This window comes from Aedes aegypti, chromosome 2 (assembly GCF_002204515.2).
Source record: "Aedes aegypti strain LVP_AGWG chromosome 2, AaegL5.0 Primary Assembly, whole genome shotgun sequence".
NCBI classification, from domain to species: domain Eukaryota; kingdom Metazoa; phylum Arthropoda; class Insecta; order Diptera; family Culicidae; genus Aedes; species Aedes aegypti.
In genome coordinates, this window is record NC_035108.1 from 59,325,998 (window position 1) to 59,352,823 (window position 26,826).

At 40.0% G+C, this 26,826-nt stretch overlaps 3 protein-coding genes across 4 annotated transcripts; 2 read left to right on the top strand and 1 right to left on the bottom strand.

Moving 5' to 3' along the window:
* Positions 1–596: 596 nt before the first annotated feature.
* On the top strand, positions 597–12,527 carry LOC5568110 (mitoferrin). 2 transcript variants are annotated; one of them, XM_001651999.2, is made up of 3 exons: positions 597–744; positions 2,130–3,522; positions 10,761–12,527. In XM_001651999.2, the coding sequence occupies exon 2, from the start codon at positions 2,302–2,304 to the stop codon at positions 3,481–3,483; it is 1,182 nt and encodes a 393-aa protein (XP_001652049.1). In that variant the 5' UTR covers positions 597–744; positions 2,130–2,301; the 3' UTR covers positions 3,484–3,522; positions 10,761–12,527. The 2 variants fall into 2 exon arrangements, with proteins under 2 accessions (XP_001652049.1, XP_021696649.1); XM_021840957.1 differs by lacking the exon at positions 597–744 and adding an exon at positions 1,022–1,046.
* Positions 12,528–21,965: 9,438 nt separating this feature from the next.
* On the bottom strand, positions 21,966–23,199 carry LOC5568111 (THO complex subunit 6). The gene is made up of 2 exons (XM_001652000.2): positions 22,967–23,199; positions 21,966–22,898 (listed from the first exon to the last, which is right to left on the bottom strand). Exons 1-2 carry the CDS (start codon positions 23,074–23,076, stop codon positions 22,013–22,015), a joined length of 996 nt encoding a protein of 331 aa, XP_001652050.1. The 5' UTR covers positions 23,077–23,199; the 3' UTR covers positions 21,966–22,012.
* A 952-nt stretch (positions 23,200–24,151) lies between these two features.
* LOC5568112 (transcription elongation factor SPT4) lies at positions 24,152–24,882 on the top strand. The gene is made up of 4 exons (XM_001652001.2): positions 24,152–24,331; positions 24,390–24,496; positions 24,559–24,614; positions 24,683–24,882. The coding sequence occupies exons 1-4, from the start codon at positions 24,263–24,265 to the stop codon at positions 24,799–24,801; spliced, it is 351 nt and encodes a 116-aa protein (XP_001652051.1). The 5' UTR covers positions 24,152–24,262; the 3' UTR covers positions 24,802–24,882.
* The last annotated feature ends 1,944 nt before the right edge of the window (positions 24,883–26,826 follow it).

The following is a 26,826-nucleotide window of genomic DNA, read 5'->3' on the forward strand; positions in this document are numbered from 1 at the left end:
AGTTTTAACACTGGTGTTGTTCCTATCTGACATTTCGGAAGGGACACGGAAAACAAAATATACCCAAAACATGAGTTTAAGCCAAGGGGTGTGTCAAAATCTAAGGAAACATGAAAAAATGTATTTTGGATTTAAACCAACGGAAAACATTAAAAAATTCAGTAGATATGTGTTTTTAGCCTAATCTTAAGCGTTTGGCACTAAAATTGGGACAGTGCTTTAGGACCCTATTAGTCCTACCCATGGATTTGGATATGCTCACGCTTTTTATTTTCTCCATTCTGGTCACCAACATAACTGATTTTGCCATCAGTTCTCCCTACCAGCCCTGGGGTCATAGCGGGGTGGCCACAGAAATAGCAACGAACGACTTACGTTTCCGCGGAGACATTCCACCAAACGCATCCACACTCGACGACTGCCGCTCCACCACCAGAAAACAAACGATAATGATGATGATGATGCTCGACGAGAATACTCAAGTGAAGAGTCGTCGTCGGTGCTGTCGTTGTCGTTGTCCAGAGTGGTTTCCGATTGGTTGTTTGCTGATAGCAAATTGTTGTCACGATAGCGTACCCCCTTATCACAGAAAGAGCCACCACATATAGGTAGACTCTGATAAGAACTGCGCGATGAGATAGCACAACTGGCCGGCCGGACGGACACTTCATCAACCGGCCGATTCTCATTTGCAAAGTGATACTCGATCGAAAAACACGACACGGTAGAACGAAAGCAGTGCAGGTAAATGAAAATTGACGAATTTGTTGTTGAGGAACGCTGATTGTCGCCGGAATGACCTTGAATTGATTCGAGTGTTCCGACACAGACAAACAGATGTAGCTCTTAGAACGATTTCTATTGAAATCCATCGCAAGCATAGAAAAATTGAAATGATTGTTTGAGAAACGTGATCAATGGAAATTTCGTCAGTGCTTGGTCTGTTTGCCTTTGGTTCCGATCTGCGTGAAACTGGATATCGGGAACGACGCGGTTCCGTTTGAGAATGTGAGAAACAAGAAGAGCACGAGCAGTGACACGAGCACGTGAGTGTGTTAAAATGTGCGGATTAGATTATATTTGTATTACTACGTACTTGTTTCTTGTTGAACGAGTTTGCTATTCCAGTGGGGAAGTGTAAACAAACCCAACTTTTCGTGAATTCAATATTGAGGTTACTTTGTGGTCTTCTTGCGGTCACAATCAACTGTTATCATCGACGTTCTTCACTATTATTTTTTTCCTATATTCGATGTCTTATCTTCCGATTGGAATTGCACACGTTTTGAATGGCCACCCACGGGTCCTTTTTTGGGCAATCTCGCGTAACCCATAAACAATGCCGTAAAACAATCGAATTTAATCTACAGTTTAGATGGTCGAATACCCAGCTTGATTTACGCTCTGTGAAGTTTCTCAACCCGATCGCATTGATGCACGGATTGATTTTCTTCAGATGATCACAAACGACAATGTTTGAATCATACGTTCAGCTGATCGTTATGAGTAAGGAATCATAATCAAGTAACTATTACATGATTCTGTTTGTCTTAAGTTCGTTGAAAACCAATGGAGCTCTGGAGCTACCATGGGAAAAAGAGGGATAAGGAAATTTTTAAAATAGATTCGGTCGCACTTTATGAAATTATTTTGTTTCTTTATTTCTTTATACGTATTATTTTCAGCATTACTATTTTTTTATGATTAAAATAGATATTGAGTAATATCATGTCTATTTTATCAAAAAATAGCAGTTATGTATATCGTGACAGATACGGAGATATTCTATACCGTGGGAAGTCGAAAACATAATTCATACGGGAAGATCCTCCACCGGTGGTATTCGAATTCAAGCAATGGTCTTGCTGGATAGTTGTGTGTTTACCACTACGACTATCTGGACCCTTGAACATCCAATAGCGTTGGTTTTCATTGTCTGCTGTCTTGACCTTCTGTTTTCTCAGTGTCGCCATTCAGATGATCGACATAGTATTGCTTGCACCTTTCAATCACCACACGTCCGTCCGTAAATCCTATACCTACTATACAGTGTATAGTGTATATTGCTAAAATGTATTAAATGACCAAACTAATTTGATTTTTTTTTCTTTTTTTTTCCCTTTTTCCAGATCGTTCCTGACGGACAGAAATGCTAGAATAGTGTATAGATTTAGAAGCTTGTAAAATAATCTCATCAGCGGTTCAGCAACAATAAACCGTACCAGTGAGTGTGTCTGTGTGTAAACCCAACGAGACACCCAACACCAACGAAACCCGCCGGAGGTCAGCAGTGTATGTGTCATGAATCCAGACGAATATGAATCGCTGCCGACGACCAGTGTAGCCACCAACATGACGGCCGGTGCGATTGCCGGCGTCATGGAGCACTGCGTGATGTACCCGCTGGATTCGGTCAAAACCCGGATGCAATCCCTCACGCACATGCACGTGAACGACACAATCATCTCGACGATGCGCGACATGGTCCGTTCGGAGGGCCTGTTGCGACCGTTCCGCGGTGTGATGGCCGTTGTTGCCGGGGCGGGCCCCGCACACGCCCTCTACTTCGGAGCGTACGAGTACTCGAAGGAGACGATCGGGCGCTTCTCGGATCGGGATCAGATCAACTACATGGTGTCGGCCGCGTTGGCCACCCTCGTACACGATGCCATCTCCAATCCGGCCGACGTCGTCAAGCAGAGGCTACAAATGTACAACTCCCCCTACAGATCGATCCTGCACTGTGCCCGCCACGTCTACCGAACCGAAGGCCTGCGAGCGTTCTATCGATCTTACTCGACGCAGCTTGTGATGAACATCCCGTACTCGGCAATCCAATTCCCGACGTACGAGTTCTTCCAGAAGCTGCTCAACAAAGACAATAAGTATAATCCCCCCGTGCATATGCTGGCAGGAGGTGCTGCGGGCGCGGCCGCTTCAGCCCTCACTACACCCCTGGACGTGTGCAAGACTCTGTTGAACACCCAGGAGGACGGTGCCGGTAAAACCACTGGTCTCATCCAGGCCGCAAAGAAAATCTACCGCACGGCCGGAGTTATGGGCTTCTTCAAGGGACTACAGGCCCGAGTTCTCTACCAGATGCCCGCGACCGCCATCTGCTGGTCCACCTACGAGTTCTTCAAGTACATCCTTACGGAGGGCGCCCGGGGAGCAGTGTGGAGCAGCAGCAGCAGTACCTCATCGGAAGCGGCAGTAGAGAAACCGAAGGAATCGGACAAAAAACAGCTGTCCGATCTGCGATACGTGCTACCGGTAAGTGCGGCATCGGCCGAAGCCTCGGCCAGCAGTCTGATCGTGCGCGGTGGGGCCGGACAGTCGTCCGGTGGCGATCGGGATGGGGGCCGCCGCGAACTGCCCGCCATGTCCGGGGCCGGAATCTACGGAGCGATGAGCTACAACACGATGCACTCGAATGATGCAAACATCACCGATCATCACCATCCGCTGCGGAGGACCAACTAGAGGGCCCCCGATCGGCTGGACGTGTCGTCGTCACTCAAGGTGAGTTCGTTTGCGCTTCCAGGCGGAAGCTTGTTTTGGTGTTTAACCTTCCTGATGCGTTGAGAACGAGTTACACATTATGCATTAAGAGTAAAAAATGACCAACGACGTTGAAATGCTCCCAAAAATACATTTTAAAACAAGTTTTCAACTTTTTGCTTTAAGAATAAAACTATGAACATATTTTGGATGCCTGGAACTTATTTCAGCATATAATACCATCATCCTACAGTTCAACATTATTTCAAAATTAACAATCTAAAATAGACGCTTTGCCAATGTCATAAACATAAAATGAGTTGTATCCGGACACCCAAAACTGGTTCTAATACTGCTAATAAGGACAGATTGATACGGATCAAAATTCATGATTTTTCATCACTAAAAACTAAAAAGAATTTTTGGTCGCTACCGGATAGTTCGAACTGGTCCCATTAAAGCACCGAAAACAACTCCTGGAATTCTCCCAGGGATTAATTAATGAATTCCACCAACAATTTGTTCAGGATTAAAACCATGGAATCTCCCAGGAATTCTACCAGAATCTCAGCAACATACTGAAACAAGAATTACTCTATCAATTTTACGTGGCTTTCCTCCAGGCAACCCTCCAAAAATTCTACCAGAGATTACCCTATGAATCTATGAATTCCACTAGGGAATTCTACCTTGGATTCTTCTATGAACTCCACCAAGGTTTCCTCCAGAAATTGCCCAAAGGGTTCCTTCCAGGAATATTACTAGGCATTTCTCCAGGGATTCCACCAGAAATTGTAGCAGAGATTCTTCCAAAAACTGCACTCTAAATTTCTCTAGGAATTCCACCAGGGATTCCTCGAAAAAGTCTACAAGGATACCTCAAGAAACTCCACCATGGATTTCTTCATGAATTCCACCATAGATTTATTCAGAATTTTTCATTAAAGATTCGTTTTGATATTCTACCAAGAATTTCTCCAGGAATTCTGACAGAATCTCACCTAGAAATTTAACCAAGGATTCCTCCAGTAATTGCACAAGGGATTCTTCCAGTCATTCCTCCAAAAAATTTACCAGCGATTACCCCATAAAAGCCATCAGGGAATCTTACCTTGCATGAATTCCACCAAGGTTTCCTCCAGCATTTGCCCAAAGGGTTCCCTTCAAAAATTTTATTAGGTGTTCCTCCAGGGATACCACCAAAAAATGTAGCAGAGATCTTCCAAGAATTACACCAGGGATTTCTCTAGGAATTCCACGAGGAATTTCTATAAGAATTCAAACAGGGATTTATTTAGAAAATCTACCTTGAAAAATTTCACTAAGGATTACTCCATGAATTCCACCACAGATGTGTCCAGGATCCTTGAAGAATTCCTTCAGAAAATTTTATCAGAGCCTTCTCTAGATCATCCTTAGATTCCTCTACATATGCATCCAAGGATTGACCCTGGTTTTGTTTTAAGAATTCTCCATGGATTCTTCAAAAACTTCCTCCTGAGATTCTTTCAGAAATTCCTTCAAGTATTCCTCAATGACCTATTCCAGATTTTGCTCCGCAGGTATCCTCAAGGTTATACGTTCGCCTTAAAAGCGGATGATTGATTGATTGACTCTTTATTCAGCCCGAGGCTGGATTTCCCCCGTCGAAAGCGGATGATCATTGATTCGATTCCCAAGAAATTCTTCAAAAATCCGAAGATTCCTCCAGATAAGTAGTCCTGCTAGAAATCTTAATTTACTATATATTTGCTACGTTTATCATATTTGCTACGTTTTATCATAATATATTTATTAAATTTCCTCCCCAAGCTGAATGCTCTTACGTTTCTCTTAACACTGCTCATGAGATCTTGGATGAGGCTTTGTCCATCTTTCTTACACAATTTCTACCAGTTTTTTTCAAAGCTTCAACGGTTTTGAATTTTTTTCCGCTTTTCTCCAACTTCTTTATTATCGCCCAAAACTTAACGGTCGGACGAAGTTCTGGTCAATTTGGCGGGTTCGCCTCCTCCGGGACCACATCAACGCCATTCGCTTCGTACCAATCCATTACAGGCTTGGCGTAAAGGCACGAAGCGAGATCCGACCAGAACAGCGTGGGACCACGGTGAGAGAGAAGGAAGGGCAACAAACACTTCTGCAAGCATTCCTCGATAAATCTGCCCATTTATGAACGTCTTGCTATACCGTCCGCACTCACAGATCGTATGCCACAACAGGTACTTCTTCTTGTCTTGGTACTAGAACTTGTCCATCTTTCTTTTCCGGAACTTTTCCGGATCCTTCATGCGGGACGTACCGACAAAAAAACTCGAGGTCGGAGATTTGTTTGGTATCCGCCTTGATGTCTCGTCCTCCATGACGAGACAGCCTGGCTTGTCCAGCCACTCAAGGTATAGCTTCCGCGCACGCAATTTGGCCACCGTGTTTTGCTTGTCAGTCCGGTTTGGTGCCTCCATGACCTTAAGGTGAAACTCCTTTGAATCCACTAATAACGGTATAAAAGTAGTGGTACACAAAATATATTCTCCTATTTGTTGGTAATAGTGAAATTATAATTGTTAAGACGTTGTTGCCATTAATCGCCACTTAAAATTGAGTCTTTTCCCTTTCGACTAAATAAGATTGCTTGATGTCGTACGTAATCATCAACGTATCTTACAGCCCTGCAAGCGAGCAGCCGGCGTAAAATTAGAAAAATAAAAAAAGCGGAATGTTGTGATCAAGTGATTGTTTTTAGCACGGTTTGGTGGAATTTTAAGTTTTTCTCATCAGAAATCAACCAGTAATTGTTCTTTAATTAACAAGTAGTGAAAGTAAATTGTGTTGGAGGTTCTACGTTTAGCGAAAGTGGTAAAATTAGGTGAAAAGTGTTCTTCGTATGCAGGCGGATACGTGTAAACAATTGTAGCAAATTTAAACGTCCGTGTTGAAAATTAGCACGGTGCATGAAATTTCCACCAGCTACTAGTGCTAAAACTACGGAAATCGTAAGGTAATAGTGTTCTGATGTCTCGTTAGCAATTTGGGAGTGAATTTAGTGTAGGTAAGTGAAATATTTTGAGAAATAATGTGGACTTCCAGAAATGTGTTTGTATATGTGAGGAAGCCTTTTTCACTGCCATGACAGGGATTCCTTCCTATATGTCCTTAAAAACACGTAGCCCAGCCCGCTTCATGGTCTGCTGGACGAACCACTTCGACGAATTGACTTTTTGGCCACGTCTCGGATGGAAAGGTTCGGGTTATTCTTAAAATACTGCCTTATCTTCCGCGTCTTCTATGGGTATTACATTTTCGGCCGCTTCCAGCGCGCCACTCGATGGTCTTCGTCTCCTGGAACATTTTTACAACGCGGGACATGGTAGAATGATGGATTCCAAGCCTTTTGCCGTACCATCTTTGCGACTGACCAGTATTATCGATCACCGCGCCCAAGATTTGCTGGCACAGATTCGACAGATCGCGATAATTTTAAATAAACATAACACTCTAAACTAGATTACCCAAAATTTCATTGATTTTTACCCACGCGATGAAAAGTTATACCCAAAACAAAGTGTCGCATTTTTTCCGAGTCCAATCTTTAATAGTAATGTCTAACGGTCTCTAAAGTCATTTCTTTTCACAATCAATCCTGGTGTATAATTCTCGAGACTCTAGAGAAACTTTTAGAGACTCTATGACGGCTATTCAAAAGGGTTTTCAAAAATGCTTCACAGATTTCTTAAGGAAAAGCTTCAGGAATATTTTAAATGATTTCTCCAGAGATTTCTACTGGAATACTTTTATGAACGCCTCCGGAGAAATTATTTCAAAGGTTTCGTCAGAATTTGCACCAAAATAATGTCATACACTCCAACGCTACTATCTACGAAAAATTTCCACGGGGATTACTCAGAGACTATCCCAATAGCTATTCTAGGAGTTATTCCAACTGGAGTTCTTCAAGAAAAATCTTCAGAGGATTATTCAAGAGGTTAAAAAAAAACGCTCTGGAAACATAAGAAGAACTTATCCCGGATTTCCTACGCCGATTTCTTCAGAAATTTTCCCAACCATTCCTTAAAAAGTCATCCACGGTTTCACTCAGAAATTGCATCATAAAATTCTCCAAGGATTATTAAAAGAAGTCTATAAGAATTCTTCCAGGAAATCTTGAAATAATTCGTACAGGGGTTACTCATGAAGTGCCTTAAAAAAATTCAATGAATTTCATCACCATTTCCTCTTTGAAATATTTCCTAAAATACCTTAACTAAAATCATTATGAAACATTAAAACTTAAACAACACATTCAGCTATTATCCCAGTAATACTTTCAATCGTTTCCACACTTTTTCTTATGTGATACTGTGCAATTGTTTTGTTTTCAAGGAATTTCTTTGGAAAATCCTGCTAGATTTAATCCAGGGAATATAATATTTTTTCAATAATTATCTTACTACATCCGATAATTTCCATAGGGATTATCCTGAACTTTTTATAAAGGACTATCTTAGTAGTTTCTCCAAAGATTTTTCGCTAATTCTTTTACCGATTCAACCAGATGTTACTCCAGGAGATCTTTAAACTGGAATTCTTCCAGAAAAATCTTCAGAGATTTATTCAAGAGTTTTTCAAAAAGAAAAAAAAGGCTCTGGAAACTTAAGAAGAATTATGTAAGGGTTCGCCGATTTTTTCCAGAAATTCTTCCAACCATTTTCATGGGGATGTTCTCAAATAGTCATCCACGGTTTCTCCTTAATATTGCTCTCAATATTTCTTGAGTAATTTCTTAACTAAAATCTTTATTGAACTTCAAGTTGCATTAAACCTTAAGGAATTCCTTTGGAAAATCCTGCAGGATTTAATCTAGGGAATATAATATTTTTTCAATAATTATCTTAGAAATTTATCTATAAAATCCCCAAGACTTCTCCAAGAGTCCAGGAGTTCTGTTAGAGATCCTTGCATGCCTTTTCTTCAGAATATTTTCAGTAATTACACAAATAATTTCTGATATTTTTCCTCACGATTCCTGGGAGACAAACTCTGGAAGAATTCTTGGGTACATTTTATTCTAGAAGAATACGAGAGCTTAGGAAAAATCTTAAAGGAATTTTGGAAGAATTCCTGAATCAATCTTGGAATCTCTGGAGTTATCACTCTCAAAATTATGACTCGAAATCTTAAGAAATCAGTGAAGGGTAATCTTTGGTTTAATTACTGTTTGAATTCGCGAAGATTTCCTAAACGGAAATCTATTAGCGCTTCGGTAGCCCAAGCAAGCGGTTTCTCTGTTTTCACCGCTTTCTTTCCTTTTTTTTTTGTTTGCTCGTTTCACTGGGCAGTGCTGGTAATGAAATTGAAATCTTTTTGTGACAACGGTGTTAATGTTATGGATTTGCAATTATTAAAGCAACATTGATTAGTTCGTCACTATAAATGTCGGCATATTGTTATTCATGTTTTATAGAACAAATTGAAATAAACATACATATAATTTTGTTTTCGTAATTAATAAGACTTTGTCGATGTTTTCTTTAGATACTGATAAAGGGCTATTATTTATTAATACTATATGATGTACCTTCCTACTAAAACAAGCCTCTTCCTGTGATAATCATGGAGATGCAGAGGTATACTCGGTATCTAATAATAGTGGATATCACAAACATTCTTTTCTTCGCCTAAAGACAGTAACATGAAAACACAACACACATGTCTGTTTTCGTATTTACAAAACCATTGATTGGTTCGTCACCATAGGTGTCGACATATTTCATATTTAGTCTTCATCTATGTCAACAGATGACTTTTTCATTTTAGGTTACATGAATCGCATCATTTATCAAGGTGAATCCAGATTGTGTAGCTTCTGTAGCTCACTAACAAAAAATCCTTCTCGTGACAACCATGAAGATGCAGAGGTATACTCGGTCTTTAGTAACAATAGATATCGCATTAACATTCATTCCCCGTTATTACACTTAAGATGGTAAGCTACTCCCAAACTCCATATGTTGGTTCCCTGTGCAATTTTGATTGTTCTGGTCAATCACGGAGTAGCAACTACGAATTGTATGGTCATCTATGCTCATGCTCATGCTCACGGTGAAAAGAAGCAAGGTATTATACTCCGAAAAATGACATTTGGAAGTGACGTCATCCCTATCGCAAACTCGAACGAGTGCAAAAGAAAGCAAGGCCTGCTCTCCTTTACTATTCTCAAGGCCTCATGCTTGACGATAGGAATGACGACACATGTTTTGATGGAAATTCGTTGTTTACACGTGGGAATAGCCTACCTTGTTGTGTCTACCGTGCTCGTGCTCATAAGTACCAGCTCCTGCTAAAATAGGTTACTTATTGTGCCCACGATAGCCAAACTTTCGAAAAATTACCAGAGTTCAATTTTTGAGTTTCTTATCTGTCGTTTGGGGCCTTCCTTAGCCGAGTGGTTAGAGTCCGCGGCTACCAAGCAAAGCCATGCTGAAGGTGTCTGGGTTCAATTCCCGGTCGGTCCAGGATCTTTTCGTAAAGGAAATTTCCTTGACTTCCCTGGGCATAGAGTATCATCGTACCTGCCACACGATATACAAATGCGAAAATGGCAATTTAGGCAAAGAAAGCTCTCAGTTAATAACTGTGGAAGTGCTGCTCATATGAACACTTAGCTGAGAAGCCGGATCTGTTCCAGTGGGGACGTTAATGCCAAGAAGAAGAAGATCTGTCGTTTAAAGCAAATATCCATACAAAGGTATCGACCGTGATAATTATATTTTGAATTTGTTTATCGGCATATCGGTCTATTTTGCTCGAAGGAGGAGGGAGAAGAAAGCAATGAATACTAGATGGATAGGTACCGTAAGGGAACGGCGAGATAAATTGGATTAGATGTTGAAGATGGCATACCATATGAAACAATATTACTTGAAACGTCCTTCCTTGTGGCTAACGTCCCCTATGGGAACTACTTGGTGTGTTTTTAGCACCAAGACAGCTTTTTTGTAGCTCCGCTCCTGTAGGTCTCTGAAAGTTTGTTTTAGCATAAATATATTCGTTTCCAAAATTAAGGGAAGGTGAGGATATTTTTTACAATGTTGTAGCTTCTTTACAGTGTCGATGTCCAAAATCGACCCCAATGCAAAAGGATGGTTAAATCAGCAAAATAATATTCCCTGTGATTAAATTGCTTCGCCAGTGATCTACAAAAAGCTAACCGTTCTTTCCTTTTCGTTTTCATTTCCATGCGCCCCTTCCGGTTCCGGCAGTTGACCTTGGTTCTATAGCGAAAAAATGTGGCAAACAAAGATGGAGACGCGCCCGCCAGCCTGGTTATTGGAGGGACAAAACGAACTATCGTCGGTGGATTGACGACGGTGATGATGATGATGATAATAATTATTGTTATTTAGTTATGTAAATAGAAGCTATCGCTCTGTGGTGCCCCCGTATCGCGTATTGTGCGTGGTTGCATGTACCGAGTGGTGGGAGTTGGAACAGCTAAACAGAACAAACAACCATAGATCAGGGAATTAAAAAAAACGCGGAACGGTTCTTCTACTTGATGAAGCTGCGATCGATTTAGATGATGCGCGTTCCCAGCGTCCAAGACGCTGCTGCCACTTGTAAATTTTTAGTCGTGTAGGTTCACACCCTAATCCTACTCTAATTAGTACCTTTTCCCCGCCTGTTCCCTGTCCCTTAGTTTAGTTTTATTTTCCTGTTCCAAATACAGCCCAGAAAAGTGTGAGCAACAATCCCAATTCACAAATTTAGGAGCATCTGGCCGAGGACGATCCTTCACTCGATCAATCGAATAATCAGTAATGGTCTGCGCTTTGCAAAAGAAATGAGTCAATTAATACAAATAAGTTCGACAAATGAAGTTCCGCCTAGGAAAATCGATAATCGATTGGTATTTTTTCTCTGTAGAATACCTACATCCGGAATTTGTTCGGAAACGAAAAAGGTTCCCCGCCCGACTGATATGCTCTACAAGTTCCTTTCCTACGAAAAAATCTTCTAACATAAGATTGTTGCCACCGTAAATTGTTAGACTGTTCTTGCGCTGCGCGAAGGCATGAATCGTGGACCTTCCCGCAGTGTACTCTGTTCTTTAGTGTTTGGCACTTTTGTAGAGTGTTTGCATGTGTAACCTCGTTGTCGTTGGTGATGTAATACACCTCTGCCGCACCTTCCCACTTGCAATAAGAATCAGTCGTCAAATTACAATCAACTTACCCAAAAAACCACACACTACCCGCACCCAAAACCATGCCCAGCCCACGATAGATTGCCAGTAGGTACCGCGGTCGGAAAATCGCGTTTGTCGCTGGTGAGAACAGAATAGAAGCATTAAATCAAAATTGTTTTCAAAACTTAACCATGTTTTGGCTCCAATACACGTAAGGTGCAAACAAAAATTTTCAAAACTACATTAGTAAAATACAGAAAAATAGATAAAACGAGAGACAAATAAAGAACCTTGACGCGGTTGTAGCTGAAATATTAGTCAGAAGCAGAAGATTAACAGAAACTACACGTACACAGACACACTTATTATACACTCTCTCATATATTCTATACATATATTATTTTTACCGTTTTGAATCGGTACTAAGTATCGTCTGATGGTGAGATGCCATAGAATGCTTGATACCAAAGGATCAAGATGATTATTATTGAACGATGAATCTATGCTTAATTATTAACTACAAAGACAAACAACAACAAGAGCTATTAGATTAGACGAAGGACAAACGGTGTTATCACAAAGAAACGCAAAACTGTTCGCGTTCACAACACCCTGAAGAAAGAAAGATTCAGATTGATATTACCTACCCACACTGAGTATTCCGTTCAGGAACGTGACGGGTGACCGGAAACAAGTTTACGGAAAAATGTTTGTTTTAACTTTGGTTCTTGTTCGGAACGAGCGACAGACAAAAAAACCCCGAATGTTTAAGATTAAACGGACAATGGAAAGCGATTTGTCGAAGATTTGTACAGTGAGATGGAAAGAAATTCAAATTATTGGAAGAAGTGATTAAAATAAATACCTGTATATGAGAAAAAGTTGAAATTTAAAGTAAAAAATATATTACGGCTTTTGTATGCACTAAAATGTACCGAAACTCCTATTACGTTCGAAGACCTTTGCGTAGAAAATTCAAGAACATTTTCGATACGAAAAAATCCTGAACCGTTCGGGAATCAAACCCAGATGCCAGATACACTCCCGTGTATAAGTTTGGGTTCACCCCCTGGAAAACATACAAAAGTGTTCAGTCCATATCTCTGTGATTACACGTCCAATTGAAACTCTCTAAGCCGTATTCGACAGGCAAAGAGTTATTCTTACTTCGTATGTATTTTTCCAAAAATATTCTTCGAACTTTGTATACTAAATTTTTACTTAAAGTTGTGACATTTTTCAAAAAACGCACTAAAAAATCATATCTAATTTCCTCAGCATTAGATCGAACGAAATTTTAAAACAAGGTGTCATTAGAATCGTAATCTTATATTCTTTGAGGAGCACTCACAAAATTTTGGCGGAAAAAACTGAAAACTATTCAAAATCAATGGAACAGTCAGTCAAGTCATCGTGCAAAAGTTTGGGTTCACCCCACAGTATGGTGTATCGTGCAAAAGTTTGGGTTCACCTGAACTTAATTAATCTGTGAAATCTCAAACCAATCATGACTTGACTGACTGTTTCATTGATTTTGAATACTTTTCGGATTTTTCCGCCAAAATCTCGTGGGGTCTCTTCAAAGAATATAAGTTTACGATTCTAATGACCCTTTGATTCAAAATTATGGTCGATCCAATGCTGGAAATAAGCAATGTTTTATTAGTGTGTTTTTTGAAAAATGTCACAACTTTAAGTAAAAATTTAGTATACAAAATTCATAAAATGTTTTTGGAAAAATGCATACGAAGTAAGAATATCTTTGCCTTTCGAATGCGGCTCAAAGAGTTTCAATCAGACGTGTAAGCACAGTGATATGGGCTGAACACTTTTGTATGTTTTTTAGGGGTGAACCCAAACTTTTGCAAGGGAGAGTACCTCAACAATAGCTTGTGATGAACCGCAGAAATGGGCAATTTGTGGTAAGTCGCGGACGTTACCACAAGGCAATGCTAGTGGCTCCTACGCAAAGTTCTCTATATCTTGAATTATGAATAGTCAATGAAGCAGAATTGTCCAAGTTGGTAAAGGCAAGTTCAGTTCCCAGTTCCAGTTGGGTTCATGAGCATATGAAACATAGTTGAGAACATCCCAATTTTTTTTACAATTTTTTCTCCTATTGTATAATAATAATAAACTTTGTAGAGAAAGGCAAAAAATTACAAAAGGTATTTACGAAAAATTGTACATTTCTCAAGTAAGTGTAGTGTACCTTATAGATAGTATCCTTGCAAATATCAAAATAATATCGTTTACTCGTCAGTAGGTATGGCAAAGGTCAAAGCTAACAATCCCCTGACCATGTAATTGTTACCCATATAAAAGATCGATCAACCATTGTATCATTCTCTTTATTCGCTCATTCCTCGAGCCTACAACATCAGCACGGAATAAATAGTAAGTAGAATCCTAAACCAGTGTTTGAACCCAACCCACGTGATCCGAAAACATAGTAAATTTTGGCGACGAGTTTGTGGAAGCAGTGAGTGCTGTCGTGAAGCGCAATAGTCGAACACGTGGTGTGACGCGTACGGAAGATAGTAGCGGCGTTAGAAGAACGATCGTTAGTACGGCGCGAGTGAACACGTGATTGGTTTGAGGTTAGGATGGCTACAGCTGATGCGAAGATGAATCCGAGTATTTCGAGTGCCGGAGTGCAAGCGGGAACACCGAAAACGTTAAATTTCGGAGTGTTCGAGAATTACGTCGCGGGTGATGATTTCGAAGTGTATGAAGAACGGATGACCCATTTTCTCCTTCATGATGTACCGGAAGAGAGAAAGGTGGCATTTTTGCTCACACATTTGGGAATGGACACGTACGCAATCCTGAAAAAGTTGCTTCAACCAGTGAATCCGAGTACGAAACGGTATGAAGAGCTAGTGTTGACCTTGAAACGGCATTTCAGGCCAGAAGTGAACAAAGTGTCCGAACGTTATCGCTTTCACCAAGCCGACCAGAAAGCTGGACAGTCGGTGACTGAATATGTAGTGGAATTGAAAGCGTTGGTAGAAAAGTGCGAGTATGGTGAATTTTTGAAAGAAGCATTGCGGGACAGATTTGTGTTCGGGATTTTCGACGGTAGGTTACGTACACACCTGCTGAAACAAAAAGATGTGTCCTTTGACAAGACTGTTGAAGAGGCATTGACGTGGGAGTTGGCCGAAAAAGACAACAAAGTGCGAGAAGGTAACTTTAGTGCCCACGTGGTGAGATCGAACAAACCGTGGCGAGCAAGAAGCAAAAGTCGATCGCGGTTTCATGATGACAAGAAGATGTAGCCGAGAAGAAACAAATTGTGCGATAAGTGCGGTCGTGAACACGAGCCAGGAAAGTGTCCGGCCAAGAACTGGAAGTGCTATTCATGAGGAAAACAGGGCCATGCGGCGAACATGTGCTATGCGAAAGTGTCGAAGCAGAATCGTAGTTCGAGTCAGGAGCCCCGGAAGATCCAAACCGTGGGGACGGTTGGTTCCGGAGACGAGTTGGCATTGGAGTTAGCCAATTTGCGGATGCAGCTGAATTCTCTCCAGGATAAGTCGTTTTTGTTAGAACGTAGTGGTGTGATGGTAGAAACCTTTTATGTTGAGGGCCAACCAGTAGATTTTGAGGTAGATAGTGGTGCTTGTGCAACAGTAATCAGTAGTAGCTTGTATCGGAACCAATTTTCTCATTTGCAATTGTTTGGTGTGAGGAATGATTTTTCAACCGTAACCGGTGAAGGGTTAAAAATTATCGGTGGAATCAGTGCACAGGTGTCTAAGGATAGAAGTGGTCCGAGCAAAAAATTAGTGCTTGTGGTGATCGAGAGCGAAAAATCCTTCAGACCGCTTCTTGGACGGACCTGGATGGACGTACTATGGCCAATTTGGAGATCGTCGCTTAAGCAAGGTAATGTGAGTATAAACTCTTTTGATCGCTCAATTTTTGATTCAATACGCGTTAAGTACCCCAATACCGTCTCAGATGTAAATTCTCCCATCCGTGATTTTGAAGCCGAGATCGTCATTGAAAGCAATGTGACTCCTATTTTTCATGCGGCATACTCTCCCCCATTCCAACAGCGACCAGCGATAGAAGCTGAGCTCAATCGTCTCTGTGATGAGAATATTTTGAAGAGAGTGCAACACAGTAGATGGGCCTCTCCGATTGTAGTTGTTCCAAAGGCAAATGGCAAATTGAGGTTATGCATCGATTGTAAGGTAACGATTAAACCGTTTTTACGGTCAGAGCACTATCCGCTACCGAGAATAGATGATCTGTTTGCTAAGTTGGCAAATTGTAAAGTGTTTTGTGTGATTGACCTTCGGGGTGCATATCAACAGCTCAGAGTCTCAGAGAACTCTCAGCAATACTTAACCATTAACACACATGTTGGATTGTTTCAGTATTTGAGATTGCCTTTTGGAGTGGCATGCGCTCCATCCATATTCCAGAGCATAATGGACCAGATATTAGGTGATATTGAAGGTTGAGGGTGTTATTTGGATGATGCATTGATCGGTGCAGAAAGCTTAGAGAAATGTAAGCAAATTGTGGATGTCGTCTTAGCACGTTTGAACCATTACAATGTAAAAATCAATCTAGATAAAAGTCGATTTTTCGCGAGTTATGTTGATTATTTAGGGCATACGGTTTCCGGAGATGGATTAAAGCCGAATAAAAGTAAAGTCGACGCGATCGTGAACGCGCCAGCGCCTAAAAACGTGACTGAATTGCAGTCGTATCTTGGTTTACTGAACTATTATGCGAAGTTCATACCGAATATTTCGTCGGAATTGCGAGTTTTGTATCGTCTACTACGGAAAGATGAACGTTTCGTCTGGACTCAAGAATGTGAAGACAGTTTCGCGAAGAGTAAGCAACTGATTTTGAACAATAACGTGTTACAGTTGTACGATCCGCGAAAACCGATAGTCGTCGCGGCAGATGCTAGCCCCTACGGTGTGGGAGCAGTTTTATCGCATATCGTTGATGGCGAAGAAAAGCCGGTATTATTTGCGTCGTGTACATTATCTCCAGCGGAGAAGAACTATTCACAACTTCATCGAGAAGGTTTAGCGATTATTTTTGCGGTGAAACGGTTTCACAAATATATTTACGGTCATAAGTTCAAGCTAGTTTCGGATTGTGAAGCGTTAAAAGAAATTTACCATCCACGAAAAGGTACGTCGATTGTAGCGACATCGCGGTTACAGAGATGGGCGGTTATTTTATCAATGTATGAATATGAATTCGAATACAGGCCAAATCGGTGTTTGGCGAACGCGGACGCGTTATCGAGATTACCGGTTCCGGGAAGTACGGAAATTGAAGAACTTTCGATCAACAGACTGGAAAATTGTCCAGATCTGCCGTTGAAAACGCGAGACGTTGCAGATTTTACTGCTAAGGATCAAGTTCTTTCTCAAGTTTACGGATTCGTGATGCGCGGTTGGCCGCGAAGTGTACCGGAAAATTTGAAATATTATTATAACCTTCGAAATTCGTTAAATTCGCAGGATGGATGTTTGTTTTACGGTGATCGTGTAGTAATACCGAAATTGCTACAGTCAATCGTTTTGAAGATGTTACATGCGAATCATGATGGTATCGTGCGAGGCAAAATGCTAGATAGAAGTTGGTTCTGGTGGAAAAATATGCAAGGTGACATCGAAAATTATTTCAAAAATTGCGAGATTTGTGATCAGAGGCGAAATGTACCAACTGAAAAGGTTACATCAAAGTGGCCGAAAACGAGTTGTCAGATGGATAGGATCCACATTGATTTCTTTGCGTTCGAGGGTAAAACATTTTTGATATTAGTAGATTCTTTTTCTAAGTTCATCGAAGCAAAGTTAATGAGTAGTACTAATGCAGATCAGGTTAATGAAAAACTAGAGGATTTCTTTAAGTTTTTTGGACTGCCAAAGGAGATAGTTTCCGACAACGGACCTCCGTTTAATTCGTTTGATTTCGTTAATCACTGGGAGACGCGAAACGTGAAAGTGACTAAATCGCCAGTGTACCATCCTCAGTCCAATGGTACAGCTGAGCGTGGTGTACAAACGGTTAAAAATTTCTTGAAAAAACGCCTGTTGGATCAACAATTGAATTCTAAAAATTTGTCGCGGAAGTTGAATGAAATACTCGCTTGGTACAATAGTACTCCAACAACCGTCACATCCTTATCACCTAGTGAATTGATTTTGCGTTACAGACCTCGTACAGTTTTAAGTGGGATTAGCCCGAAAGCAAATTCTTCGGTTGAACAATCGAACCGAAACACCAAACAGGTAAGATTTGATGAGTCCAAAAATGAGACAATTGTGTACGATGCAAGTAACAGAAAGATCGCAACTAATGAAAAGATTTCCGAGAAACAATTTAAAAAAGGGGAAAGAGTAATGTATAGAAATCATTTGAAGGAAATAGTTAGATGGATTCCAGTAGTTGTTATCGATAAGATAGGGAAATTTTTGTATAAAATTAAATTTATTGAAAATAGAAACATTAGAGTTGTACATGTAAATCAGTTGCGGCGTCAGAGTTCTTTTATCGAATCAAATTTGATTAAATTGCCAGAAAAGTTTGTAGATCAGTCTAGATGTAAGCGTAGAAGAAGTGATTCAGGAAACGGAATTCATGCACCAACACCAAAATATTTGAAAAGAAGAAGTGAATCAATGAGTGATGAACTAATGCTTAGAAGATCAGCTAGGGAAAGTAGACCTCCAGTAAGATTTTGATTTGATGAATTGTAATTAGATAAGTATGTAGTTCAGAATCAAAAAAGGGGAAATTTGTAGTGTACCTCATACAGTCGAAGCTCGTTATAACGACAAAAGCGCTCTATAGCGACATTTTTCGGTCCCATGAAAAACATTTCGATGTTATAACTATTCTCTATAACGACTTTTCTCTATTGCGACGGTCCCTTGCGATGTCGTTATAACGCGCTTCGACTGTAGATAGTATCCTTGCAAATATCAAAATAATATCGTTTACTCGTCAGTAGGTATGGCAAAGGTCAAACCTAACAATCCCCTGACCATGTAATTGTTACCCATATAAAAAATCGATCAACCATTGTATCATTCTCTTTATTCGCTCATTCCTCGAGCCTACAACATCAGCACGGAATAAATAGTAAGTAGGGTAACGGTCGTATTTTGGACCCCCTAAGGATGTGATTTTAGTTTTTTGTCCCAATCAATTAATTGCACAGCGTAACCAAGTCAAATAACATGCTAAAATGTAGAGAAAAACTTCCTCTACGAGATAAAAATGCCCAAACGTTAATGTAGGATCCAAGAAACATCGAAAATAATTGAATTGTGATGCAGACACACCAATACATTTTGGACCCTCGAAGTATATATTTTGGACCCCCAGCATTTTTTACCATTTGGCGACAAAGCTCACGGCACTGGTTGTATAATATGCTTGCCCATAGTCTAATCAATCGATTGACAATGGAAAACCGAAGGAACTCTACGCTTTTAGTTCAGAAACTTGAAAAAAGTTTTTGTTTACATTTGAAAAATTTCTGATGACTTCAATTTCTGTGTGTAACGTGTTGTAACGGTTGCATGGATGAACCGATTAAATTAAATTAATTTCAGATAAAATAAACACATTTTCTATGTACAAACGATTGATGCAAGTGCGGAATAGTCCAATCTTTCCAAATGGCATGCGAATTGAGTTGGTCTATCGACTTAAACTAGGAAATTTCCAGGAAAATGGCCCAGGGGGTCCAAAATGTATAGAGGTCCAAAATATATTGGTTACCCTAGAATCCTAAACCAGTGTTTGAACCCAACCCACGTGATCCGAAAACATAGTAGTAAGCAGGAGTATATTTTTGATGTAAGGTCTCCAAAGTCTTTATTTTAATTAAAATGGTATCTAAAGTCACTTGTTTGCCTTAATCTGCTTACAGTGATGGCTCCAGATATACCTTCGGAGACTATTACGCATCTATTCCACAAGTTCTTAACGATTAATGCTCCGTCATCGTAATCATCGTCATCATCGAAACTTCAACAGCAGTTTTTCTGTTCAAAACTGAAATTTTTTCGACGAAAATGTGTTCACTGTGTTTTAGTTGGAGAATAGAATACAGTGAACAAAATTTCATGTGAATTTTCATGATTTTGAACGAAAAAAGTGCTTTTGAAAATTCCCAAATTGATGACGGATCCTGCCCCCTTAATGATATTTTTCTCAGATCGCGAGGAATGGTTCAGTAATTCTAGTTATCCAGAGGATAGGAATACTTTCAGGTACTCGTTCAAGGATGCTTAGATGAATTTCTTCAGAATTTGGTCCAGAAATCCGTTGAGCACTCAAACGTTACTACCTCTAGTAATTTTCACAGAGATTACTTCGAACAAATCCTACAGATTAGCCCAGGTTTTCCTACACATGTTACTTTCCCTGGTTCTTTCAACAATTTTTCCAGTTGTTACCTCTAGGAGATTTTCCACGGATCCTACAGGAGTTCTTTCACAAACCTTTACTCCAGAGCTGCTGAAAAAAAAAACTTCGGCATTTTTACAAGAAACCGTATGACAATTCCTAAGTCATTTTTTCAATTATTTCAGGAATTTTAATAAGGATAAATTTAAAATTCACCTACGATTACTATCAGGAATTATTCCTTCAATGATAAATACAAACTGATGTTCCTTATTAGGTTTCACCTAGCATTTCTGTCGGCATTTCTCCAGAATTTCATCAAATAAAATTTGCAAATCCCCATGGATTCTTCTGAACTAGTTAATTCTACAACAATTATTACAGTCCGATTATTCATACATAAATTTCTTGTAGGATATTATTCAGAGATTCGAAAGTTTCTTTTTATTTAACTCAGCAGTTTATTTAGAAAGTCTTAGAAATAATTTAATCAAGAATCCAGGAGCTCTTTCAGAGATTATCGTAGGAATTCATCAAGCATACTCAGAATTCACATAACCTTCGTCAGATATTACTGTAGGATTTTCTTTAATTTTTTTTACATAAAGCTCAGAAAAATTTCCTTAACCGTCCAGTCGTCGCGCGGTTTACCACCATCAGAACCACCGCGCTGCTGTTGTGAACGAATAGCGAGGTTTTTTCAGCAGTGTTGTACAAAATACAACAGCGCGTCGACTGAATTGTTAACATTTTCCTGGAAACATCCCTTGTTGAGATTGGAAAACAAACTTTGACGCCTTCCTTAGGGATTTAAAAAAATAGTTGGAACAGGTCCGTCCCACTCGGGCTCAGATTGGGTACCACTTCTAGTACTGCATTTGGTCCCTCGGTAGTGCAAAAGGTACCCAAGTTTGACAGATCGCAGTACACTTTTCACGGCATTCTAGATTACCTTATGAGCCATAAATTTTTGGGCAACTGCAAGGGACATGGAGGTCTTTAATTTGTCTTTGGTTGGAAGAAGTTTGAATTGCTGAAGATGCTCTAAACGGAAACGTTGGAGAAAGTCCTACGGAAATCAATGGATATATTTCTGGAAAACTTGGAACTTCCTTGAAAAATGTGACGATCTGTGAAATGGATCTGAATCTATAAAATGTGAAATGTGAATGTATGTATTGATGTATTAAATGTATGTATTAAAAGCATTTTATCAGTACTGGCCTTCTTTAAAGTTAAATAAAATAAGTTACATTTTTTAAATATTTGCATTATAAAAACAGCAACTAGACGCTTATTTTAAATACAGTCGACTCTCCATATCTCGACATCATCTCGGGATCATCAAGATAGGGAGAGACCAAGACATAGAACAAATTTTTAATGAATACTAAATTGAAAATCACTCCGTTACTAGGAAAATTGAAAACAAACAGACGTCATTTCGACTTTGTAAATTGTTTTGAAACCCTAAAATCTCTAAAATTTGGACATAGGGAGAGATATCGAGATGTAGAACATCACAGATATGGAGTGTCGACTGTAGCTTCGCAGACCCCCTGAAAGGCCGTCACGGCCCCCTAGTGGTCCGCGGACCACTGGTTAAGAACCCCTGATGTAAATCGTGGTGGTCGCTTTTACCCCGTGGGTGGGCAGTTTTATCCCGTCGCTAAAAATCGTGATAGGAAATCAGTTTTTCAAGCTACAAGAAATAAATATATTGTACTAAAAATACAAGAAATAAAAATAATGTATTTTTTTTAATTATAAATCTGAAACAAAAAGTGCCTTACAAATAGTTTTTTTTAACAAATTTTTGCCCGTTCAAATCGCAGTACTTGTATTTCTTTCATCAAAGACAAATTATTCGAAACAGTTACGTGAATATTTATATATTTATTATTAAACTAATAGAACCAGCCATTACTTCTTGTACGCATTCAGCACAATATCCCGATAGCTGAAGTTCGTACACACATCAATCTGACTTGCCGCCCCCGCAATAGCCATAAACCGGTTCGGTTCCGTCTGTTGCACCACGCTGTACACGGCCGGGGTCGAAAGGGGAATCTCCGCCGTCACGTCCCCATTGAAGCTGTACTGGTACAGGTTCCGGCAGTCTCCCCCGGCATAGATGGCATCGTCGATGAATCCGGACACGTGAAGCCTATCGGGGAACGCGAAATCGGTGGTGCACTCGAGGGAACGCAAATGCCACAGGGAAAAGCGTGGCCCTCCGCCGCAGACCAGCCAATCTTCCGTGATGGAAACCGTCCCCTGCCACTTGCCGAATTCCGATCGGTTCAGGGCCTGGTTCGTGTGCGGTTCGATCTTTCCGGTGAATGTGGTTTGGCGAGAGTCCCATAGGAGTACGGTCCCGTCCTCGGAAGCGGTGGCAATCTTTCCAGCAGATCCTGACACGCAGTGGATGTAATCTTTGTGGCCCTGGTACTGACGGATGACTCGACCATCCTCTAGGGACACGGCATACATGACGTTGTCCCCACAGCCGGCGTAAAGCACTTCGTTTTCCTTGTCCAGCCACAGATAGTTGACCTCATTGATGTCGGTGTACTCGGTTGAGGCCGGTAGCTTCACCGTCCACGTCCGCTTGCCAATGGTGCCGTTTTTGCCATTCCAATGATAGCCACAGATTTCCCCGTTCAGCCCCACGATCAGGAAGTCCTTATGGAACGAAAGGCTATACACTTGGCATTTCTCCGGCAGGGGGAACACCAGCTGCGGTTCGGTTGGGAGCTTGTCTGCATCGTGGGTCACGGTCTCCGAACAGGTTACAATCCGATCGATGCTGAGCCGGGAAATGAGGATTAGGTGCCTTTATGTTTTGAAGCATTGTGATGTAATGTGGCAGCTTACCTGTATACCAGAATTTCACCGAAATTGCTACCGCAAAATAGGTACTTTCCATCGGAGGAGATTGTTTGCGAGAGAATGGTGGTGTAGAAGCACTTTTTAATGTCGACCATTGTGCAGTTTTCTGGATGTTTTACTGAAAGTTTTATGTTTCAAAATTTTAAATTAAATGCAGAAGCTAAACTAAAGCCGCTTTCTGTTTGAGTCGTTGATTGCAGTAAAACAAACAAACCCTTCAGGAATGGATTTTCTTTGACATTCGTATGCCAATTTCAAGTGTGTGCTAGAATAAGGGCATAAGTCGTAAGATGCAAGTTTGTCTGCAAAAAAATAAGTTGCATCTTCTCACCAGTGCACGAGTTCACTAATTTGACATTTTAGTGGTGCCGAATTCACCGGTTGCTATGGTCACATAAATAACACGGCACCGCTAAAACGTCAAATAGTGAACTCGTGCATCGGTCCATGCACGAGTTCACCCGTTGACGTTCGAGCGGTGCCGTGTTATTTACGTGACCATGGCAACAAGTGAATGCACCGCTCAAATGTCAAATTAGTGAACTCGTGCATTGGTCCATTGACTGATGCACGAGTTCACTAGTTTGACGTTTTAGCAGTGCCAAGTTCTCTCGTTACCAATGAAAGAGAGACAGATAGAAAATAGTCATAAATTACTAAACCTTAGTCATTCTGTGACTACCCGTGTTTCTGAGTGTATAATCGCCTTAAGGTGATTATAAAGCGAAGCCAAACTTTGAATTTTCAAGTGCACAAGACAGGAAAATTTGACAACAGTTCGCGTTGAAAATCAATCAATTTGCTTGCTTGCTGGTGCTGACCAATGGGATAAATTTTTAATGCGAAGCGCTGTTTGGTTCTCAACTCTTGTGCTCTTGAAAATTTGAGGTGTGGCTTCGTTTTATAATCACCTTAATCGAGATCGGGGAAATATCGAGATACAGAATATCGAGTACGAGTGATTTGGAGGTTATTTGACAATTTGGAGGTTAACATCCCCTCCAAACACTAGCGATTTTGCGGTGGGATGTTGACGTTTGATGACGAATGGTTTATGTTTCACTTTCAACCATTTCCAGTGAAGCGAATACAGGATCGAACCTGGCCACCCTATTTGTATGCCAATTTCCAACCGGTGCTTCCACGCACACATACTGTCAAAGAAATTTGACGTTTGTCCCGTCGTTGGCTGTCGACTGCCGAAAAAGCCAGGCAAAATCCACGCAGCTTCGTAAACAGTGAAACAATTTTCTGTGAAATCCTTAAAATTCTACCACGAAAATGTCGTTTGACTCGATTCCGAAAGACTTGCGAGGACTGCGCGCTTGCCTGGTGTGTTCCCTAGTGAAGGTAAGTGGATATTCGGCCGTTAATCTTCATTCTGATCAATCTCTTTTTTCGCTTGCAGACATTCGACCAGTTCGAATTCGATGGATGCGAAAACTGTGAGGAATTTCTCCGGATGAAGAACAACAAGGACCAGGTCTACGATTGTACCAGTAACAACTTTGATGGGTGAGTGAAATGATCGCTTGAGTGCTTCACGTCTTCAATAACGATTATCTGACTCGTTTCAGATTGATTGCTGTTATGAGTCCGGATGATAGCTGGGTTTGTAAGTGGCAGAGAATCAGTAAGTAGCAAATAGCTATGGAATCCTATTCTCTTTAAGCAAAACTTACCTGCTTCCTTTGTTTGTAGATCGCTTCCAGAAAGGAGTCTACGCCATTTCGGTGTCGGGACGTTTGCCAAACGGAATCATCCGCGATATGAAGAACCGAGGCATTCCATACCGGCCCAGAGATACCAGTCAACGATAATCATTGCGAATTCAAATCTACATTCTCCAATCAGGTATCTTTAAGCACTCCCTATTTAATATACTGACAAATTTGCTAAGATGATGGAAGTTTCTTAATTCCGAAATCAGCCTTAATTGCGGAATTTTTCTCATAAGCAGGGCTGGTGGCAGGTCTCTTTTTAGAAACTGTTACTATTTGGATGTAAGTCTCCATTTTCAATTAATCTAATCTAATCTAATTGTCTATTGTTTCAACTAAAATGGCGTTTGAAGACACTTATTTTTTCGTTTTATCCTTAAATATTCTAGAGGCCTCAGAGACTTATGCGATTATCCCACTTGTTTTCCGGGGTTTTCGTCTTCTATTGATTTCTCCCAAAATACTGTCAGGAGTAATCCATTCTGAAAAACTCTAGAGATTCTCAACTAATTCTCCCCAAAAAAAGAAATTCCTCCAGAGGTTTTTATTTGGTTGCTTAGAATAATTTATCCATAATTTGTTCCATTTAATTCAATGGAATCTACAGTTGTTTCTAGAGACGTTACTCTGAAAATTTTCCCATATATTTTTCCACTAGTTCTACCGATTTTTCAGTAGTTACTCTAGCAGATCTTCTAAGCAAAATTTTGAAGGTTTATTCAAAAGTTTCCGAAGAAATCAGAGCTGGTAGAAGGTCTCATTTTTAAAGACAAAGGACATGGTTCCTATTTCAATACATGTCTATTAAAAGGTATCTATTTTTAATGAATGGTCTCTTAAGTATCTTGTTTAATTGAATTTAAAATCACTATCACTATCAGTATCACTATATATGTAATGCACAACCCAATACATTTTCAGCTCCATCGGTTCACTAAAACTCGAGATTTGCTTCCACAAAGTTTTGATGATAATTGTTAGAGTGAGACAAAAGATAGGGAAAATAACACGGTCTCCCGTGTCACCTTAAGTATGAAAAAAGATGTCTCATTCTTTTGCCGTTATGAATTTTAACGATTCTGTTGAAGTTTTTCCAAGTTGAGACCTTGGTTTGAGTGACAAAACGTCGAATCCCATCTTAAGGACAAAACGTTGAAAGGAGAGGAACGAAATTTTCACGGAAAATTGTGTATCTTCCGATAGAATAAACAATTCATCGTTTTGTCAAAGTTCAAACTTTTGAAGATGTTTCCAAAAATACAATATATTTATTGATGATTCAAGAATGTTTAAAGAATTTCTAAAAGCTATTAGTTGGTTTCAAAAACACTAAGTATGCATCGATAAACCAAAAATCATCGCATTTTCAATCATCCTCTAGCGTTTTATATGTCCAAATTATTCTGAGAAGTAGCAAGAAAACATAGAAATCAAAATGAAGAAAATTTTCCAACAAGTTTTACGTTGACAGAAATGTTCCCAATTTTTACCGTTAAACAAAAAAATACATTTCTAACAACTTCGAACATTTTAACTCTTAAAAGCCCAAGACAAACCTTGTTTTTTTTAAATATCCACAATTTGGAGACTAGTAGATCAAATAATTGGAAATCAATTGGTCTTATAATCCTTGGGGATGTATCCCCCTGAACACTTCCCTTTTTCTCTGGTAATGTACACATGCGGGGATTATTGTTGGTGAAAGTGACTTCTGAATGGACGTATCTCTCCAGCCGCTGGATCTGCAATAGAGATATCACCTTCTAACTCCTTGACTAAAGCTATCTGCAATAGCTTCAAAAAGCATTGCAGAAAGATTTCTTCCATAATATCACTGCCGAACAGTGGGTGTTAGTTGGATGGATTACACACACAGTTTTAAGTTAGGTCACTAGAACAACTTCATGACATCAAAATATTGATTCATGGTTTTCTTGTGAAAAAATAATCTTTCATAGAGTTGCTCGTAATTTGTAATAGTATCTTAGTTATTATTAATATGGTGTAAGTTGATTGTTGAAACACTTAAGGTTTAAATTTTAGTATCCTTTTTGATGATCAATCATACTCGATCTTCTATCATAATTTTTAATTGGAAATAGTAATTATTGGTCGTAATCATGT